This window comes from Leucopleurus acutus (assembly GCF_964270905.1).
Source record: "Leucopleurus acutus genome assembly, chromosome: 6".
NCBI lineage: Eukaryota > Metazoa > Chordata > Mammalia > Artiodactyla > Delphinidae > Leucopleurus > Leucopleurus acutus.
In genome coordinates, this window is record NC_139149.1 from 10,566,535 (window position 1) to 10,586,096 (window position 19,562).

Genomic DNA, 19,562 nt, shown 5'->3' on the forward strand with positions numbered 1-19,562 from the left:
ATATTTAAAATGGATAACCAAAAAGGACCTAATTTTAGAAAGTGTTAAGAGCAACACTGTCTCTACAGAAAGTAACAGCAAAGACCCCAGGAGCAGAGCCCCCGCTTTGGTACCTGTCTTTGCCACAATCCACAAAACTGTTATTTCCTTCTATGAAAAACCAGAGCTGCGTGATCTCCAGGGACCTTCCCCAATATCTTCACTCTATGAGGAAGGAACATAGGAAACGGGACTGTGACCAGGGAAACCTTTGCCACGCACCAGAAGACAAGGTGCATTCTCTGTTCATCTTTAGGAGGGTTTGCAGGAATATTTTTTGGTGGGTGGAGTCACTCTTATTATAATGATACCACCCCCCTCCCACAAGGTGTGAGCTTAGTCTAGAAGGTAAAACCAAGCTCTGACTTTCAGAGGGATCAACAAGTAAAATAACTGCCTTCAAAATAACAACAAAACAAGTAACATTTGTTGGCAGCAGCAGTGATTCTGAGACCCACCCTCCCTTCCACCCCAAATAGCCCTTCACTCAGACACCTCTGAGGATCCGACTGTTTTCATTTATACTGTTCGTAGTGGGAAGCAGAGGAAGAGCTGAGTGGCAAAGGCCAGGGAGGGAGATGGAATTCAGTTGCCCCCAGCAGTGTCCCTTGGACTGATTTCAACACGCTTGGAGAGGGAAACTGAGACAGAGCTGCTGGAACTCTCTAGAGACCCTGTGAGACTTATCAGGAGGGCAGCTGCTTGGGGGCCCAGTAGCAGCAGGACCCATCATTCCTCTCCCCCACACCTGGTCCCCTATTATACAGAATCCATGCAATCCCACTGCCTACAGGATTAGAAGATTTAGGGCAGTGGTTCTCAAGGTCTGTCCCAGCAGCACCCTGGAATTGGTTAGAAAAGCAAATCCTCTGGCCCACCACAGTAAAACTCAGAAATTCTAGGGGCGGGGCCCAGCAATTTGGATTGTAACAGGCCCTCCTGGTGATTCTGATGCAAAAAGGCTGGAATTTGCCTGCAAAATTTAAGGAAGCATTCATTTCCAGGTTCATGTAAATTCAGGGTGTACACAGGCATGAACCTGGAAATGAGGACCACCTTAGATTGTGTGCCCTGGGCACATCACGTGCTTTCCTTACCCTCTCCAGGCCCAGAGAAGCAATGCTTTAGGAGAATCCAGAGACCACAACCTTGGCACCGAAACTGATGCGCATTTTCCTAATAGGTGGTGGTTGGTGCCTCAGAGGTCAGCTCAAAGCCAACTGAAACTCAAGGGAAGTCACTGAGCACCTGATCCGAGGGCACATATGAGGTCTAGATAGACCGCCACACCAGAAACTACTGGGGATCCCTGGCTGCAGTGGGGGCTGGCGAAACATCAGAGGGAGACCTGAGCTTCTTCTTTCCCCATGGAAACTGGAGATTCAGCAAACCTTTGGCTATAGGAATTCACATGGCGACTCACTGAGTATCTACTCTTTACTGGACGTACAACTGAGCGCCTGACTTCTTACACTCTCTCATTTAACCCTCAATGCGAAGGTAGGTTTTATTATCCTGGTTTTGCAAAAGAGGAAAGAGACAAAAAGGTTAAATCCTATGTGTCCTATTTCAAGCTGACAAGAAGCATACTGGGAATTAAACATGCTCCAACACCTCTCAAATCCTCTGCCACCTGCACTGGGATTGATGACTTTCTCCAGGTGCGACGCCCACTTCCCCTCACTGACTCATCAGCATCCCTGTTTGCCCCTCCCGGTTTGGCTTCACACCTTGGATCTTGTCTCCTATCGGAATGAAGTCTTAGACAGCATTTGGTGATTTGTTTCTTCTGCCCTGGGCTTTGAACCCTGAAGGACGGGATATGGCTCCTGGAATTAACTGCTTGGATCTTTCAACAAAAGCACTTCTTGACCTGGACCACCAAGAGTGGGACATCCTTATATCACTCAGACTTTGCCTGAGTAGAGTTCCCTAATATTCTGTAATAACTTAAATGAGAAAAGAGTTTGAAAAAGGATAGATATATGTATATGTATAACTGATTCACTTTGCTGTACACCTGAAATTAACACAACAGTGTTAATCAACTATACTCCAACATAAATTAAAATTTTAAAAATATAAGCTATAAGGATACAGTGTAAAACATGGGGAATATAGCAAATATTTCATAATAACTATATATGGATTATAACCGTTAAAATTGTGAATCACTATATGGTACCCTTGAAACATATATAATATAAAAAAAAGACTATATATTCAAAAAAGAAAAAAGAAAATAAAGACCTTGCCTGATATCACATACCATTTTGAATGCCTCTCTTTTAAATGGAATCTCATCAGGCACCTGAGGTTGACAAGGAATTTAATAGATGGCATATCCCTGAGCAATTTTTATATGGTTGTGGGCGGAAGATGAGGTTACATATTCAGACCCACAGATACACAATGACTGCCATTTCCAGGTCAGATCCTTCTGAGTAGATACTACAAGGGAGAGAACACTGGCAGTGTCTAACTCTGGATTGCAACTTCAGTCCTGTGACCATGGAAAAGTGAACATTATCTCCAGGTCTTAGTTTACCCCCTTGAAAAAATGGGGATATAAATGATCTCATACTCTCGTATCTTCTACAACACTTACCACATCTTATTTTACTCAAGAATATACAATAAGACTGCCTCGTTCATTCACTAAATGCCTGTTTATGAGGTCAAATAAACCAGGGCGTGATTCTGCTCTAAGCATACTTTGTTCGATGATGGTTGAGAATATCAAGCCTGGACTTTAAGCCCACGGGGTGCAAGAGATAAGTATAGCTCATGAAGAACCGTGTTTTCGGATGAGGAGAACATGAGACTGGAGATTCAGCCTGCAGAGGAGGGATGGCGGCTGCACATCATATTCTAGAGGTTTAAAGACTACTGAAGGGGCTTGGGGTCTGTCGGGTCCCAATGGTAACTCCTACGAGGGTTCTCCCAACCTGACCTTGGACTGTCAGGCACTGGACAGTCCTCCAATGGAGCCTCCTAAAGCCAGTGCTTTCCCTTCTGCCAGAGAAGTAGGCCAGCCCAGTTCCTCCACCTCCTTTCTTCCCTGAGGCCAGAAGCTTCAGAAAAGTGCCCATTACTGAGATGCAAATTGTTGGTTTAAATCCTTCAGTCCCTGAGAAGGAACTCTCCCAGCTTTACTCAAGACCTCAGCCATAAAAAAAGAATGAAATAGTGCCATTTGCAGCAACAGGGATGGTGAAGTAAGTCAGACAGAGAAAGACAAATATATGATATTGCTTATACGTGAAATCTAAAATAAGGATACAAATGAACTTACTTACCAAACAGAAACAGACTCACAGACAGAGAAAACAAATTTATGGTTACCAAAGGGGGAAGGTAGGCGGGAGGGATAAATTAGGAGTTTGGGATTAACAAACACACACTACTATATATAGAATAGATAACCAACAAGGACCTACTGTATAGTATGGGGAACTCTACTCAATATTCTGTAATAACCTAAATAGGAAAAGATTCTGAAAAATAATAGATACATGTATATGTATAACTGAATCACTTTGCTGTACACCTGAAACTAACACAACATGGAAAATCAACTATACTTCAATACAAAATATAAATTTTTTTAAATAAAATAAAACACAACTATACTCACAGTATGACATTTGAATATATTTTCATCAAAAACGCATAATAAATGTAAGAAATTTAAAAATCAAAATTCTTCTTGTATGTTTTCACAAAATTATTTTCTTCTAAGCATTGAAAGCTTGCTATTACAAATAAAATATAAAATAGGAATCATAGTTAATGAAAACCAAAATTTTTAATCAAAACGATTTAAATAAAACTAGTGTTTAATGTTTTAAAATATTCATTGAATTTCATTAAACCTTACTAAATTTTTCTAAGAAAAACGCAGAAACTGAAAATAAACCACAGCCAGACTGTTCTCTACCCCCTTGTCTCCCGCCAAACCTTGCCCCCCCGCCCCCCCCCCGCCCCCGCAAGTGGCAAGCTCCTTGAAGGCAAAACTTCACACTTGTCCTTAAATCAGGTTCGTGTTGATTAACACATTAAAAATAAAATGCAAAACTCAGAAACCACCTGCTTTTCTAACCCCAACTCCCACTCTCCACCAAATGTTAAATAGAAGTTCAAGAAATAATTAGTTAAGCAAAGCCTTTTACCAGTTTCCCTTCTGTTAAAGGCACTGTCTGGTAAATCAAGAAAAATGTCCCATTTACCCACTAAACTAAACACAATCCCTTATTATACAATTAACCAAAACACAATTGTATGTAATACAATTATACAGACTACAATTACACAAAAGTAATGATGCAGCATAGATGGCAATGGCGTCCATGTAATGGAAAATAATGAGAGCGCCCTTGATTAGAAATTAACTTATCATGAGAGATCCCTATTGATAAATGTTCCCTCTACTGATCTACACTTTGCAAAAGGCTGTCTGGCTGATGAAGTCAGATGCTCCCTCCTCATCATTAATAAAGACTACAGGGTAGCAACCATTCCACACAGTGTCTTTTACTCTGAGGTCTCTAAACTAGCACAGTCTAATGAAGCATACATTTTATTACCCACTTTTCCAGCTGGCCAAATAGAAAAAAATGAAGCAGGAGAGCCAGCAAGTCTGTGTGATTTGTTGACGATCCCATGTGGAGTGGTATTAATAGAGAAACATGCACATAAAGTTCCACCAAATTATATCAGTCATTCCAAGCATGAGAGGAGATTATGGTCTGCAGAGCTGATTTCTGTGTGATGCTCAGTATAGGCACCTGCTACTCCTCATCATTGCTCCCCTGCACTGGGGCTGTCACCTCACTACCTCTGGGCTGGTTCTTTTCCAATCCATCCTTCTCCCTTTTCCTGAGTACTCTTTTTACGAAGCAAATCGACTACTTTCCCTGAGTCCTCCTAGAGCATGAGGCTAAATGCCTTAGGCACGCAAAGTTCTTCCTAATTGGCCGTATTCACATCATGTGCTCTACTACCAAGACTTACCATCCCCACTGAGCTATATTTTGTGGAATCTAAAACACCATTCATTGTAAGAATGCCATTATTTCATATGCTCCAAGGAAAAGTAAATATTGCCAATTCAACTACTATAAATAATCAAATGCAAAATGCGCCCCAATATTAGAGATATTTAAATGAAAACTAAGTGTCTTGAGTGGACAAAACACTTGCAAGCCATGACCCTCCCCCCGTTTCTATGGCATTTCACATGCCATATCCTGCCAATATGCCTACAATACCATCACCCCCACTCCTCAGTCAAGCCTGCCCGTCCTTTAAAACTCAGCTCAACACCACTTCCTGAAAACCTTCCTGACCTCAGCTGCCACTGTCATATGTCCCACAAATAAGGGTACACGTCCTGGTCATTGATAGCATTTTATAGTAATGTATAATTAATTCCCTGATAAAACACAAGCAGGGACTCTGTATCACCAACACACAGGCAAGCACATAACATGTATTCACCTATTCGGTAAATGGTATTTTGACTGGGGTGATTAGAATTGGAAGAAAGACGGAGGTTAAGTGCTAGAGGAGAAACGTGGATCACATGATTAACCTTGCTGAAAATTCAGAACTTCCTCCTCTGTTATTTTCTCCAACGTGTCTTTGAATCTAGAAACTTCAAATAGAAGAGGAGCCAGAGCCCAGGAGAAATGAAGAGGGAAAGGGAGCTTTTGCTAGATGTGTAGGTTGGGGAATAAAGGTGCTGATTCCCTGTCCAGGGTCCAGTCTCCTCTGGGCCAAAGAAACAGAGGGTTAGGGGTGGTGACAGCAAAGATCAGGCCCCCGGGGAGTGACTGTAAAACTGGACTCTGTTATAGGAATCCCAGAGGGTTTGATTTCATCTGTCAGTTTTAGAAAGGACACTCACTGCAGTGAAGAATGAAATGGTTTAGGAGAGAAGCAATTCCTCCCTCCTTTTTGCTTCACTCTTAACTTCAAAGTAATCAAATGTTGTTTACGCATAAAATTTTAATCCTTTCACAAATTTGTATTTTGATTTAATTTGCATATCCCATTTACTGCAAGTCGACATGAAGAGAGACTCAACTCATTTAAACCATTTTTCTCTGGGCCAGAAATCCTTTCAGAAATATTTTCCATTAGGCGACTCAATTATGTCTAATGTGGCTGATGTCAGGGGATTCGAATTTTGGTGAAAGAAGCTCATATTTAGAAGAGTGAAAAATGGGAAGGTGGGTGGGAGAACAGAGGAGAAGAGACCATAATTACCTGTCTTTGATGCTACACAGATCAATGTGTAAATCACTAAAATTCCCCAGGGAACCTTGCTGAACTGAAATGAGGTCCTTGGGCTGGTTATCAATAAAGATGAGCCTCATGCAGCCTTGGAAAGCATTAATGGGATGTAAGCACTGGGAATCGGTGAGATTGTCAGGGCACCCTGTGGGACAGAGAAAAAAAAATAAAGAAGAATACTGAAATGATCAGTTATTGCTTTGGCAACCTATTGATGGAAGACCTTAAGGTCTAATTATTTCGGTGTTTTTTCATTCACAGCAGTTCACACATTTTTGTTGTAAATCCTAGCATTCTCAGAGAGGGGACAAAACTGGTACAAAATGGGGCATACTCAATCACTGTATAGAATAGAAAACAAAATGTGTTAAAGGGGATACCAATCCTATCGCATTTATCTTGTTCTTTTTTTTTTTAAACTTCATTAGGAGATTAGAAGTCAGCAGCAACTTTATTAGGAGAATCAAACCCACAGAGACTTCAGATAGGGGAATTATTAAAACCATGATATAAAATATAGTTATTATACCTAAAGAAATAAACCCAGGGAATTAAAATATATATCTCATTCTTATTTCTTTTCACCCTGTTCGTAAGCTATTTGCCCTTCTTTTGTGTGGTACACTTCACTCAGCCCAAGAAAGCAACATATCATAACTACTGGGGAATTTCTGTCTTGAAACACTCTTTTAAATGCACACTTCAATTCCGAATTACACATTCAAAGAAAATTACGCTTTGGGTAACAATGGTAGCAGAGTAATTGTCTGGTTAATTGTCAGCATTATCAGGCTTGGTTCCTGAGAAATGTACACACAGGAAAGTAGCTGGAATTTTGAAGTGATATGCAAAGCAAATCCAGACGCTAAAGGAATGAAGCGTTTAAATGCACGTAGTTATAGGGCTGTAATCACATACCTGAAAGGTTAATACCATACCTTTTTAAAGGGTGTTCTTTAAAAAACAAAAAACAAAAAAAAACCAGGCACTACACTGAGCATAGCTTGCAACCAGGGAATAACTACGCATTAGGACAGGTATAGAGCCATGTACGTGCATGGTTGCTTGTGCTCTTTATAAACTCCATCCCGATGGTTTTAATAGGTTCAGAGCATATGGGGATGCATGCTTGGAAACATGGCAATAACCCATAAATAATTGGGAATTATTTCAACCATCTCTAATAGACAGTCACTGCTGGGCTGAAGCCCAGCAGTTGGTTAACGGCTCACAGGCACACTATAAAATGAAGAGAGATGCTACAACTTCTAATTGAAGCCATAGAGAGAATTTATGTAAGTTGACTATTATCACTCAAACTCATTTTTCACTTTCCTTAAGTTTACAGTCTACGTGTGGGGCATTCCCTTAAATACTGTTCAGATCCCAGAAAAATCTTCCCTCCTCAGCCTGAAGCCCCGTTAAGACCCACGTCTAAAAACACTTCAACTGCGGGAGGGGAGTCATTTTGCCTTTGAGGCATTTCAGATGCTTAAGTCACATAATTAATTCAACGTCATTTTCCCCAGAAATAAATATAAGTTTGCTTTTCTCTGCTGTCTATGAAACACTGCATATGATGCAAAATTATACAGTCTGTGAAACGTATCTTTGGGGGCCACCAGACCTTTCTTCTGCAGTCTTTACATTCCTTTGCTGTCACTAGTGGCTCATGGAGAACACAGATTTGGGGTTGAATCCTGCTTCTACTACTCACACAAATTATTTCATCTCTGCAAACACAGGTCTTATTATCTGTAAAATGGGGTTAATATTACCTACCTCATAAGGATTCTGCATGAATTAAATGATGTAAGACATAAAATATTTACAGAGAATCAAAGTGTTCCCTTTTTAAAGGAATTTGTTATCTAAGCACATGTGGAGATTTGGAATGAAGGACAGAGGCTCTGGCCCTGAAATCAAACCACAAAGGAATCACTCCACACCGTTTCCCTCTCAGGACACCCGGATGTGTACACTGCATCCGTGCAAAGTCCCTTTCGTATTTCAAAGCTTAACCTCATGTCATTGGTATGAGAGAAGTGATTTGCAAATTCTCTTTTAGAGACTGCACTTTATAACTTTACAGGATACTTCTCTTTAGACCAGGCCCAGCTGAGACCCATATTTACAAAAGCTGAAGCCAGTCTGTCCGTTCTAACGTAGAAAGCATGATGTTGTACATTTAACCTTGATCTCACTGAATTCTCCCAGAAATTCTGCTTTGTTTCCCAACGTCCTTGATAAGGAAGTTCAGGGACCATGAGTATGTTACTCGAGGTCACGCAGCTACTGGAATTCATTACTCTTTACAGATTGTTTCTATAATACCAACAACTGGCTAAGTAATTAGATACGAATATTTTTAATGAAAAAAACCTTTAAAAAACTAAATAAAAATATGCATACATCTATAAAAATGAAGCAAATGCCTAATTATATATTTTTCCTCCTTACCAGTTTGCCCTTGTGTTCTCATCTTTGCAAAGTTTCCTAGCATTGGCGGAGGCAGCGTCTATACTGGCTGCTCTTTGTGAAGCCCCAAGTTCATGGGCTTCTAGGTCTTCCTCATTTTTAGCTGCCCCCCCTCCATGCGCATGGTCTCCAGGGATGCGGGGAACAGATGGATAGGGGATTAAGAAAGCAAATCAGCAGAGAAATGACTGAGAAAGCTGAGGATGCTGGTTGTACCTTCCTACCTGGATTTTTTTTTTTTTCTCTTGCAGGTACTGCTGACTATCGGTACACTTTCTCCAAGTTTTCAGCTGAGTTTCTCTTTTGGAATATGATCACAGAGTCTGGCATGGCAACAAAAATCTCCTTTGGATGTGTTATGTAACACCAGCTCTTACAGCTAGATTTTTTTTTCCTCAGCACCGACCTAGATAATTTATATTTGTACAGCTGCGGGAAAGTTTGCTTCTCATTTCTTTGGGCTTGAGGGCAGGTGTACGTGCGTGTGTGCTGGGAGAATGGTCAATTTGACACAGAAAGAATTGTCATAGTGAAATAACTGTCCACTGCATCCTCCCTCCTTTATTTTCAACCTCAAAAGCTGAGGAATTTACCTCCAAAGTAATAGCGATTTCCAGAATAAATCTGCATCCGGGTGGTGTCCTGAGCCGGGGATGCTGCATCGTTATCCAGAGTGAGAGTGATGCGGTTCCTTCTGGCGTTGATGCTCACTGAATGCCACAAACCATCATTCAAGTCACTGCCTGCAAAAGAAACAGGAAGGGCAAGCGCAGGGATGAATGATTTGGGCAGGTGTGGAGAGAGCAGGGCTCGTTTCCTTGCCTGCGGTGGTCCTTGTACATTCTCAGAGTGGCCCCTCTCTTCATTTGGCGTAAAACAAATCCTCAACTGCTTCCCAGGCATCTTTCTTTTTCTTTTTACCACTTCATTCTATTATTTTCCTTTTTTTAAAAGGGGCTGAACCACTTCTGACATGTTTGGTTTGAAAACAAAAGGGCAAAACACAAATGTGTTTGTATACTACAAAGGTATAGAAACCATTTATTGACTTATTGATACAAAATGCAGAGTAAAAAGTGAAAAGGAAAGAAAAAAAGAAAAATTCAAAACGTTCCCGGTGATTGTTAATCTCTGAGTGGTGGGGTTAAAGGCAATTTTAGTTTTCTCGCATTTTTCTACACGTGACATATTTCTTTTTTAGTAAAGAAAGTAAACTGTTTTAGAGGCAAAAGTAAATGAGGAAAGCTAGATTCCAATGACATACCAGGCAGAGGAGTCTCCTGCTGAAAGGAGGTAACAGACTAGTTTAGTTCCAACCTTTTTCCTTAACTAATTATGTGACACTGAGTCACCTACCTTCACGGAGCTCTGGTTTTATCTTCTGTAAATACCATAATTCTTACTCTGCATTATTGGTAAGGGATCCATTGAGATCAGGCAGGAAAGTTCCCAGGTTGTGGGCATAGTGGGTGTTTATTAAAAGGCAATTTCTCTCTTGTTCTTTTGCCCCAGATGCCTTTGACTTGCACTGCACTGTGACCTACCTTGTTGAGGAAAGTGTGCTGGGAATTATGCACCAGTGTTTTCACTCTTTCCTACAAAAAGTTTATCATCTTTTAAGTCTCTGTCTGTGCAAAGTGCTTGCTGAAGGAAACATGATCGTATTACCCAGTCCAGTCACAAAGATTTGTTTGTAACCAGATCACAGAGCCCCTCATGTCTTCACTCAATAGACATGTGCCCTGCTATGGGCCGAGTTACCCTCCTTTTCTCATTGCCTCAGTTTCCTCCCCTGCAAAATGAGGAGAATGACTGTACTCACAGGCTCTTGTGAGAATTATACCCATTAATATAGTAGGGCCTGTAGGACAGGTCATATCACATCGCAAGTAGAAATCATGCCCACTAAAGCAGAAGGACAGAACAGCAACCACAAAAATGCTCCCCTGCATTTGGGAGAAAGGATAGTCATATCATCTGGTCTCTACCCTGGGGTAATCCACAGTTAGATGGAAGAGACTTAGGCAAAGAGGCTTAACATACGGTCCTTTGAGAATTTCAGGCTGGTGGCTTAGAGAAGCAAGTGAACAACAGCCCTGCTTGCAGTTTGGGGTGAACCAGTAACATGGGGTTAGAGAAGAAAGACCTAACTCCACATAAGGATCCTGAAAATACTTCATAGGGGAGGCGGTTTTTGAAAACTGCGCAAGAGTTTCTCACTTCTAAAGAGTTCCGGGGGACAGAGAGCCTATACAGAGAAGCAAAGGTCTGGAATGAGATACAGGACAGGGCAACAGGAAAGCAGGTGGGAAGAGTCTGGTCAGGGGCCTCGTGTGCCAGGCTAAGGAAGGCATTTCAACAATGTCCTTGGACAAAGGATTCTGGAGGGCACTTTACCCAAGCCAATTGTCTCAGAATCTCTGGCAATGGAGTCCCAGACATCTGCATTTTAAAAAAGCTCCCTTGATGATTCTGATGTGTAGCCAGGAATGAAATCACTGGTCTAGAAGTGATGAAATCACTGGGAGTCCAAGAGGGGACCACTGGCGTGGTGATGACCTGTCTGGAGCTGCACATTCAGAGACCCTGGTGGCCAGAAGTCGGGGCTGGGAGGAGGTGAGGCTGGAAACAGAATGACCAGGGTCTCAGCCAAAGTATTAGCAGCGAAAATGGAGAGGAAGGGGTGGATGAAGAGCTATTTCCGGAGCTCAAGGAGTTCAGTCTTGGTAGTGCCTACAGGGGGGCAGTCCCTGAGAAACCAGCTGGGAAGAAAGCACTGAAAATCAGACCAGAGGTCTGCAGGGCTCCTTAGAACAGCTACTGAAGAGCTCGTGCCACTGAGCCATCTGATGGCAGGAGGAGCTGCCCCCGGGAAAGCACAGCACCAGGCTGGGGGCCCAGCTGCATTGCACCGGGGCAGCCGTGCTCCATCTGTTCAGAATGGCCCAGATGTAGGTCTTCCTGCGTTTCCTGCCAGCTCCCACTCAGCCAGTGGGTGCTGTGGCCCTGAACATCTGCTTGGGGTGGAGAGGAGAATCCAGAAGCTACTCAGCCTGGAGGCCCTACTTTCCCCCAAAGGCCGGGGTCTGGGTCCCAGCAACAGGGATTCTGCTAATGAGGCAGAGAGTCTGTCAGGTGTTTCTTGGTGCTGAACATTTGACTTCTGTCAGGGGCATTTGGGGGGCATGGCCAGCTGAGGTCTTTACTCCTTTTACTGTCATTTGCGTACCGATTTAAGTCCCTCTGCATAATAGATGAGACTGCATTTTCAGGTAAACTCTAGACTGGGCTGGAAGGAAGTCAGTAACTAGTTCAACACATAGGGTGAAAATAGCCCCTAAGGACCCAGCTAGGCATCAGGGATACAGTAGGGAAGAAAGTACAGACGGAAGCCAGGGGGGAGTGTGCCATCTAGCTAGAGACACATCACTGAGTCACTGTACAGAGGACACTGGCCCGAGGAAGAGGTCTACTCAGTGTGAGGGGACCAGGGCTGGGGCTCAAGCTTATATGTTCTGACTTGGGGTCCCATCCCCTCCCCAGGCCACTATCCACATTTCTGTCTTTAAAAGCATCACTTAATAAGGGTTTGCTTGGTCAGTTGTTTGTTTTCCTTTTCTTTTTGTTTTTTCTTTCTGGTCTGCTTTTCCTTTTAATTCGATCTCTTTTGATCATTTCCTACATGGTCCCTAGTCCCTGCAGGGAGAGCCTGTGTGAAATCTTAGCTTTTAGAATTATTTGAACAGTAGTTCTTACTGCTGACCACACAAAGGGGTTACCTGAGCAGATTTTGAAAAGATGGGCCCCTGGGCCCTACACCAGCTTAATTAAGACAGACTTCTGGGGGTGGCCACAGACCTTGGAAGTTTCAAAGACCCCCAGAACTTCAATTGCACAGCCCAGGTTGGGAACTAATCCATGAGAGGTTTCAGAAGAGGAAGGAAAGAAGCTAAGAAAAATAAGACTGGCTCAGAGGAGCTGACCTGGGCATAGATTCCAAGGCAAGCGAACTGGCAGATCCCTCTCTAAAAATCTGCTTCTACCTGGGCTCTCTTTTTCCCTTCATTCTGTTAACGGATCCAAGATCACACCCCTGGAGCTTCTTCCAGAATTTTTTTTTTTTTTTTTTTTTTGCGGTACACGGGCCTCTCACAGCTGTGGCCTCTCCCGTTGCGGAGCACAGGCTCCGGATGTGCAGGCTCAGCGGCCATGGCTCACGGGCCCAGCCGCTCCGCGGCACGTGGGATCTTCCCGGACCGGGGCACAAACCCGCATCCCCTGCATGGGCAGGCGGACTCTCAACCACTGTGCCACCAGGGAAGCCCCAGATTTATATTTTAAGAATGCTCTTTAAAAGGTACAGGTTTAAGTGCTATTAATTATTCACAAATTAGGGAAAATCAATTCCATCAGGTTGCTTTCCTTCAAAAACCTGAGATAAGGAGCTCTGAAAAACTAGAAGTTCTCAATGAAAGGAACAGGAAGGCGTTACCTTTGAGGCCAGGAACACCTTCTTGGGGAAAAAACCTCTCGGGGTGAAAAACTACAGTATTGAGGACCGCTTTGGGGTGCTAAGTACTCATATGATTGAAAAGCTGAGGCTGAAAATGTGGGACTTTGGTTCTGGGAAGATTATTGGATGACGACAAACATAAAATTTCTGAACTTTGATGTGATGTTAAATAATATTTGTCATCTCCCAGACTGGGAAAGAATAAAAACCAATTATAGTCTCTGTTAGTGGATATAGAGGGAAACAGGCAATTTCAAAATTGGTAATTCTTTCTAGAAGGCAATATACCAACAAGGATCAAAAACCTTAAAAATATCATACCTCATCTCTACGAATTTTATTCTGAAGAAGTAATCCTAAAATAGTAACAGAGCTGCAAACAAGGTTTATGGTGAAGAGAGTTCATGACATCATTTTTAATAGCAAAAATTCACAACTACTAATATTTCCAATAAGGGTAAGTAGATAATTCAGATGCAGTGTATTCAATAACATGGAACATAATCCTGAATCTTTGTTTTTCTGCATGAATTTTAGTATAATGCATCTAATGCCATGAAATAGACTGTGATGTTTCTATAGAGATTGTATTAAATTTGTAATTTAACTTAGGGAGAAATGATATCTTTATAATGTTGAGTTATCCCATCCAAGAATGGGATATCTTGTTACATTTGTCCAAGTCTTATTCAGTGCCTTTCAGGGGTGTTTTAACATTTTTCTTGTATGGTTTTGCACATTTCCTGTCAAATTTATTCCAAGTATTTCACCCTCTTTGTCACTATTGTAAATGAAATTTTCTCTACCATTAGTAGTAATAATAATAACGTGGAATATAATATAGTCATTAAAAATCATAATTCCAGGAGTGATATGGATATCCTGAAAAGTGAAAAACAGTATGTGTGGTACGGTTCACATTTTGTTAAAAATAACTACAGAAATACTGGAACGATATTGAATGATAGAATCACAGATTCCTTTCTCTTATACAGAGTACTAGAATGTGCCAAGTTTCTAAAAAAGTGTGTGACGTTTATAATCATTTTTTCAAAACTAACAAACTGTTGAGGCTGAGATAAAGGATAGGGAAAGTTTTCATTCTTTTCCACTTCTTGTCCCCATTACTTAAAGTGGTTGCTTCCTGGTCCCAGAATTCAGCCTAAGGCATTAGTATAAAAGGTCTCTCACAGAGAGGGTTAAATAGGCTTAGAAGTTTTTCTTCATGAAAAAAAAAAAAAAAAAAAGACACTTTCCATCCTTGCAATTGAACTTGCAAATTGAAATGTGAAACCCAGCCCAATTGTAAAAATAGCTAATAATACACTCTGCCAGTATTGAATATCTACAATGTGCCAGGCACTTTCAATATATAATTGAAAGTATATAATTATACTTTCCTAGTATATAATTTCAATATAGAATCCCTAGTTCTCACCATAGTCCTGGAGGCCAAGCTTTATAGTCCTCACATTGTAGATGCTAAAACAGAAAATTGGCGAGGCTGCCCTGGGTCCTATGGCTACCACAGAGCCAGGATACAAAGGGTCGGGCACCTAGGCTGAGCTCTCAGGCACGCAGGATGCTCTGCTTCTGCTCTCCACACTTCCAAAGCTAGCCCTGCTCTGCTCCAGGAATTGCTCTGATAGCCAATTACCTCTGCAGAGTTCTATTTTCTGCTGTGGAATTCACCTTTGCTTTTATTTACTTATATTTTTGAAATAGATTTATTGAGATAAAATTCACATACTGTACACTCCATCTATGTAAAATGCAGTTCAATGTTTTTCTGTATATTCACAGAGTTAGACAGCAATCACAATTAATTTTAAAATGTCTGGAGCCCCCCAAAGAAATGCTGAAACCTTAGCTATCAGTCTCCAATCTCCCCAGGCCCCCACCTCCAGCTGTGCCAGCCACTCATCCACTTTCTGTCTCTGTGGATTTGCCGACTGAGGAGATTTCATATAGATGAAGTCATACATCATATTCCCTTTTGTGATTGGCTCCTTTTGCTTCCCATAATGTTTTCAGGGTTCATCGTAGGTAGCAGCTTGTATCAGTCTATCTGTATGGCTGAATGTCTTTCCATTGTGTGGAGAGACCACATTTTGTTTATCCTTTTGCCAGCTGATGGACACCTGGGTGGCTTCCACTTTGCAGGTATTATGAATAATGCTGCTATGAACATTCTTGTACAAATTTCTGTGTGGACCTATGTTTCCAGTTCTCTTAGATGTACACCTAGGAGTGGAATCGCTGAATCATATGGTAACTCCGTAGTTAACCTTTTGAGGAACTGCCAGAGTGTTTCCAAAGTGGCTGCACCAGTTTCTATTCTCACAAGGCAACTTCCCCTTTGACAAGACTGAGTTCAAACGTTGGTCCTGTCCTTTCGTGGAACTTCTAGCTTCTAAGAAGGATTAAGGCACAATTCAACTTTTTTTTTCTTAAAATGATATCCGCTTAGGTCTGACCTTGGAATTCTCACTTTTACTACTTTGATTTTTTTTCTAGATAAATATCATTACCAACATCTCATGTATTTTGTTTGTTTGTTTGTTTGTTTGTTTTTGCGGTACGCGGGCTCTCACTGTTGTGGCCTCTCCCGTTGCGGAGCACAGGCTCCAGACGCGCAGGCTCAGCGTCCATGGCTCACGGGCCCAGCCACTCCGCGGCACGTGGGATCCTCCCAGACCGGGGCATGAACCCATGTCCCCTGCATCGGCAGGCAGACTCTCAACCACTGTGCCACCAGGGAAGCCCCTCATGTGTTTTTTAAATACTTTTTATAATGGGACCTTTCCAATAATTTACAGTTCACATTTAATGAAATTGGCACTAAAAGCAGTTAAGCAATATGCTGAAGGCCTAAACTTTTTTATAGGAGTAACATTTTCCCTTAAAGTAGAGTTTCTCAACTCTGGCACTGGGCATTTGGGACTGGATAATCTTTGCTGAGGGTGTGGTATTCTGTACTACGCTTCTTGTGTAGGATGGTTAGCAGCATCCCTGAATCCCTGGATGCCCCCATCCCCAGCTCCCTGGATGTCCCCATCCCCAGCGCCAAAAACATCACCAGACATGGAGTTATATGAGCTGTTTGTATATTTTGGAAATTAACCCTTTTTTGGTTGCATCGTTTGCAAATATTTTCTCCCATTCTGTAGGTTGTCTTTTCGTTTTGTTTATGGTTTCCTGTGCAGACACTTTTAAGTTTAATTACATCCCACTTGTTTATTTTTGTTTTATTTCCATCACTCTAGGAGATGGATCAAAAAACATATTGCTGTGATTTAGGTTAAAGGGTATTCTGTCCATGCTTTCCTCTAGGAGGTTGGGATTAACATATACACACTAGTATATATAAACTAGACAACCAACAAGTGCCTATTGTGAAACACAGGGAGCTATAGTCACTATCTTTTAATAACCTATAATGGAAAAGAATCTGAAAAAGAATAGTTCTATATGTATTATATATCTGAATAACTTTGCTGTACACCTGAAACTAACACAATGTTGTAAATCAACTGTACTGCAAGTAAAAGATAAATAAAGGGAAAAGTTCCCCACCACCACCAACCTTAGAGTTTTATGAGAATAAAATGATAAATTTATATGGATATGCTTAGCACATTATTTGGCCATGCTAGAAAATTATAAAGTTAGGTTTGTGCTTAAAAAAAAAGATCAGGGCTTCCCTGGTGGCGCAGTGGTTGAGAGTCCGCCTGCCGATGCAGGGGGCGTGGGTTCATGCCCCGGTCCGGGAGGATCCCGCATGCTGCGGAGCGGCTGGGCCCGTGAGCCATGGCCGCTGAGCCTGCGCGTCCGGGGCCTGTGCTCCGCAACGGGAGCGGCCACAACAGTGAGAGGCCCGCGTACCGCAAAAAAAAAAAAAAAAAAAAAAAAAAAAAAAGATCATTACCAGACATTGCCAGAAGTCCCCTGCATGGGATTGGGGGAACAGGAGGCCGGGGTAGATGGGGGTGGAGAATTTCCCTTGGTTGAGGACTGCTGGGTTCAGGGAATAATTCTGAGATTGCAGAGTCTCAGAAAGCAAGGGCTTGCTTTATGTCTCCCTCCCTTTCTATTTTTCTCTCATTCTCAATCCAATTCCTAACAGATCTTTGCATTTCAGCCTTCATCTTATTTCAGTGTCTCTTTTCACGGTTTGAAGACAGAAACATTGTAATCGGGTGGCTGTCCCAGCACCTCTAACCATCAGGCATACAGCCACACCAGGACACACAGAGCTACAGTCCAGGCCAGAGCAGAGTCCCCGAAGGACTCTATTTCCAACCCCGGAAATGACCTGTTACAAATCTCCTTGATGCTTTACTCGCCTGTTAACCCTTGCTCAAGACCCTGCCACTTATAATTTCTAGCAATTTAGACAGATTTCTTAATCTCTCTCAACCTGCTTCTCCATCTGTAAAATAAAGACACAGCTGCCTGGCCTGACTTGGAAGTTTCTAGGCTTTATCTTCCCCAGAAAACCCAATTCAGCTGTTTCTCCATATCCCTTCATACCAACCCTTACTTAATAGTTCAAAGGTAGTTTCAATTTTTGAGAGAACAAAGTGGGGAATATCTAAATAATTGAATAAGGCAGTCTTAAAATGTCAATCACATCATAAAAGAGCATATTCCAATTATTAGTACCATTATACCACAATTTAGGTCCTGAGTCCTGTTTTTCTTGGAGACTATCCATCAATTATCAAATTCTATTAACCCTTCCCTACACACAGTGGTTTGAATTCACATATTTCTTCAGATTTCTTCTTCAACTTTGATTCTATCCCTTATCACAGGAGCTGGGAATTTTCTGATGGCCTCACTCTTTTCCCAGCCTCTGACCTCTTTCTGGTACAGGATACCTTGAACTATCTAGAGAGCAAGGTTATTAGTGTAAGTCCCCTACAGACGAACGAGTTCCATTCTGAGAGCACGTTCATAAGTCCAATTTGTTCATAAGTCCAACAAAGTTAGCCTAGGTACCTAACTAGCACAATCGGCTATATAGTACTGTACTGTAATAGGTTTATAATACTTTTCACACAACTAAGAACAAACACATAATAAGAAACAAACACAAAAATAAAGGAAACATTGTTAATCTTACAGTACAGTACCTTGAAAAGTACAGCAGTATAGTACAACAGCTGGCACACAGGGGCTGGCATCGAGCGAACAGGCAGGAAGAGTTACTGACTGGAGGAGGGAGAGGAGGTGGGAGATGGTAGCGCTGAAGGATCCTCAGCAATAGGAGACGGAGGGCAAGCTGCAGTGTCACCCATACCTGATGCTGATGGCACAGGTTCTGTTTCCTTGCTGGATTCAATTCTATCTACCCTCTTGAAAAAATGATCCAGTGATGTCTAGGTAGTAGCTCTTTTTTTCTCTTCATAGATGATAGGGTAGCACTGGACTGTACCGTGAACAGCTGCTGCAACCTTTGTGTACCGTTCTACATTCAAGTCCTGTGCCTCAAAAACTAACAGTGCCTCCTCAAAGAAAGAAAATCCCAACTGATTCACTATGCTGTACAGCAGAAACTAACACAACATTGTAAAGCAACTATACTCCAATAAAAATTAATAAAAACAAAATAAAGAAAATCCCCGTGCCATTTCCTGCATCGTGAGTCTCTTCGATTCTTCAGTTACTTCTTCTTCCTCTTGTCCCTCTTCGTCCTTTCTCTGGCCTCCAATTCTATCAGGTCTTCATTAGTCAGCTCCTCGTGTGGCACAGCAAGGAGCTTAATGAAGTCGTCCTCTTGCAGATCTAGCTCCACCTTCTGGCTGAGGGTCACTAAGTTGCTGAAGACCACGTTAGCATGTGTGAAAGTTTGGAACTTGAAGGTTCACATGTAGGGGACTTACGGTATCAACCTTGCAGCAAAAATCCCTCCAGTGGCTCATGGAGCCCAGAGAATGAAACTCAGATGCTTATCTTGACAATCGATGCCTCTGTAATCAAGTCTCCATCTGTCCTCACCATCTTATTTCCCAATATTTCTACACAAATTCCCTACTCGAGCTAGACTAGTGTATTCATTATGCTCCTAGTGAATGCACTAAGCTAATTGAAGCTTCCTCTCCCAGCCTCTACTTCACTTGCATGCTGTCCTCCCACTATCCAAATTCACATCCAATGCCCAGTTTTTGTCCTCGTGCTTCCTTTCCTTAACTATAGGGACAGGAAACATATATATATATATATATATATA

General features: G+C 42.0%; 1 protein-coding gene across 2 annotated transcripts in view; it reads right to left on the bottom strand.

The window, feature by feature from the left end:
• Positions 1–19,562, bottom strand: part of CNTNAP5 (contactin associated protein family member 5) — a gene marked incomplete at both ends in the record, with an annotated part of 877,051 nt that overhangs the window by 349,338 nt on the left and 508,151 nt on the right. For both annotated transcript variants that reach the window (XM_082841270.1, XM_082841269.1), the window contains 2 exons: positions 6,310–6,481; positions 9,408–9,557. In XM_082841270.1, coding sequence (XP_082697396.1) covers positions 6,310–6,481; positions 9,408–9,557 — 322 coding nt within the window. The remainder of the gene's footprint in view (positions 1–6,309; positions 6,482–9,407; positions 9,558–19,562) is intronic.